This window comes from Leiobunum rupestre, chromosome 1, assembly GCF_980474605.1.
Source record: "Leiobunum rupestre chromosome 1, qqLeiRupe1.1.hap1, whole genome shotgun sequence".
Taxonomy (NCBI): domain Eukaryota; kingdom Metazoa; phylum Arthropoda; class Arachnida; order Opiliones; family Sclerosomatidae; genus Leiobunum; species Leiobunum rupestre.
This window is the reverse complement of record NC_143384.1, coordinates 51,691,911-51,693,981: the sequence shown is the minus strand read 5'-3', so window position 1 is coordinate 51,693,981 and position 2,071 is coordinate 51,691,911. Positions and strand designations below refer to the sequence as shown.

Genomic DNA, 2,071 nt, shown 5'->3' with positions numbered 1-2,071 from the left:
GTCAACCTCGCTCCAACTAGTGCACCCAATTATTCTAGTCTTGGGAGCGTTATCTTTTTCAACGGAGCGACTCTAGACTTGGATTCGACCAACTGAGTATTTATGACGCCTTCCAATGTCTTGACCCTTGCGTTAACTAGCGCTCCGTACGCTGCTTCACTCGAATCGCAAAAGCAGTTCAGCTCTCTCTCTCTTATATATCGGCTTCTCTTTGGTTCGATAGACAATGCCGTGGAGTGGAAATCAGTCTTAGATCTGGGAGTTCTGATCACCAACAATTCCATGCCTTGATTAATTCTTCTGGTAGAGTGTCATCCCAATCTATTCCCGCCACCCAAACTTGTTGGAAGATTACTTTTATTCTTATCGAAAATGGTGTTACTAGTCCAAGTGGATCAAATACTCTCGCGGCTGACTGTAGGACGCATCTCTTCGTGTCGTTGAAACTTGTTAAATCTTTAATTAGAGCATCAACACTGAAAGTGAATGTGTCTTGGATGGGGTTCCAGATCATGCCTAAAACCTTCTCTGACTTGGGATTGATTAGTTGGGTGGTACTCTCCGTCGTTGGACTCCCTTCCCAATTTTTTTCCTGAATTCTTTGTCGAAGTGCCTCCGAATTGGTTTTCCACTTCCTTAAGCTCATTTTTGCTGCTGATAGGATTTATATGGCCTCCTTAGCTCTCTTGTACGCCATCTTGTCGTCGTCATCTCCCGTGATGAAATCGTCAACATATAGGTCTTGATCAAGAAGTTGACATATTTCTGGGTATCGTGACTCGTAACCCTTTATGTGAAATTTGATGGTTGCGGCTAAGTGATAGGGACTGGAGGTCACTCCAAACAGCACTCTCGTCATCCTGTAGGTAATGACTTCTCCTGACGTTTGCTTCCATGTGTCTGGATTCCACAGAAACCTTTTCGTGTATCGGTCTTCTGGGGCTATAGCTATTTGCAAAAATGCTTTTTCAATATCTGACGTAATGACTACTCTCTTAATTCGGAACTTCAGAAGGACGTCAAGTAAATCTGGGTTGAGGTTTGGACCGGTTAATAAACATTCGTTCAACGATACTTCGTTCTTTTCACTCGAAGAGGCGTCGAATACGACGCGGACTTTGGTCGTCGCTATTTCTTGATTTATTACTGGCTGATGTAGCATGTAATATATTGGTCCTGGTTCGTTTTCACCCGCTGGAATTATCTCTTTTATGTTTTTCTTTTCGTATTCCTCAATGATTGTCGTGTAATCTTCGAATAGGTTCATGTTCTTTCGGAATCTTCGGGAAAAACCCTTTATTCTCTTTTGAGCCATTTTAAATTGTTGGCCAATTTCGGGCGATTTTACCTTCTTTTTCTGATTCCAACATAAGATTTTTGGAACTTGATTGAATTTCTTCTTCGACTTGTGAGGTTAGGTATAGGCAAATTGTTGAGGTGGGTCCTTGGACTACCCAGAGAAATATAATTTCCGTAGCAACTAATGATTCAGTTATTCTTTCTACAGGTCTTTGGGTATTAAAAACTTTCCAGTAATTGTCCGATCCTATTAATAAGCCTATATCCCTTCTCGTTGGGTAATTTTCTTTTAAATCTTTGGCTAATTTCAAATTATTTTCTTCTAGATGCTTCTTGATCTCTTGACTTGGAATCTGGATTTTAGCGGCGCTAATTTCCGGTATTTCGATCGCTTCTAGCTGTAACGACTGGTTGTCGTGTATACTTTTAACTTCTACTTGAACTATCCTTGTCAAGATAGAGGTGGGTTTGGCAGCTCCAAATGGAAAATAGTTTAACTTGATTTCGCCAATTACCAGTAGCCCTTAAGGTTCGGATAAGTCTCTGCGGATGAAAGGTCTTTGACTACCCCGTCTATCAAACATCTGGTCACGTCTTGTTTACTTCTTCCCTCAATACGACCGAAGCAGTTTGTAGTAAAATGCTACCGCTAGAAGATTCCTTAATGGTTTCTCCCTGAACTAATGAGTGACTTCCCGCTTCTTCCGTCTTGACTTTAGTCTCTTTTTCCTTACTCTTGTTAACCTCATCCTTTTCTCTATTTTCGCACATT

At 41.1% G+C, this 2,071-nt stretch overlaps 1 protein-coding gene across 1 annotated transcript; it reads right to left on the bottom strand.

The window, feature by feature from the left end:
* Positions 1 to 664: 664 nt before the first annotated feature.
* Positions 665 to 1,315, bottom strand: LOC149963208 (uncharacterized). Its single transcript, XM_090165208.1, has one exon. It carries the CDS (start codon positions 1,313 to 1,315, stop codon positions 665 to 667), a length of 651 nt encoding a protein of 216 aa, XP_090021334.1.
* Between the last annotated feature and the right edge of the window lie 756 nt (positions 1,316 to 2,071).

Coding starts and splice junctions, on each gene's coding strand:
- LOC149963208 (XM_090165208.1), bottom strand. CDS start 1,315: ATGGCTCAAAAGAGAATAAAGGGTTTTTCCCGAAGATTCCGAAAGAAC.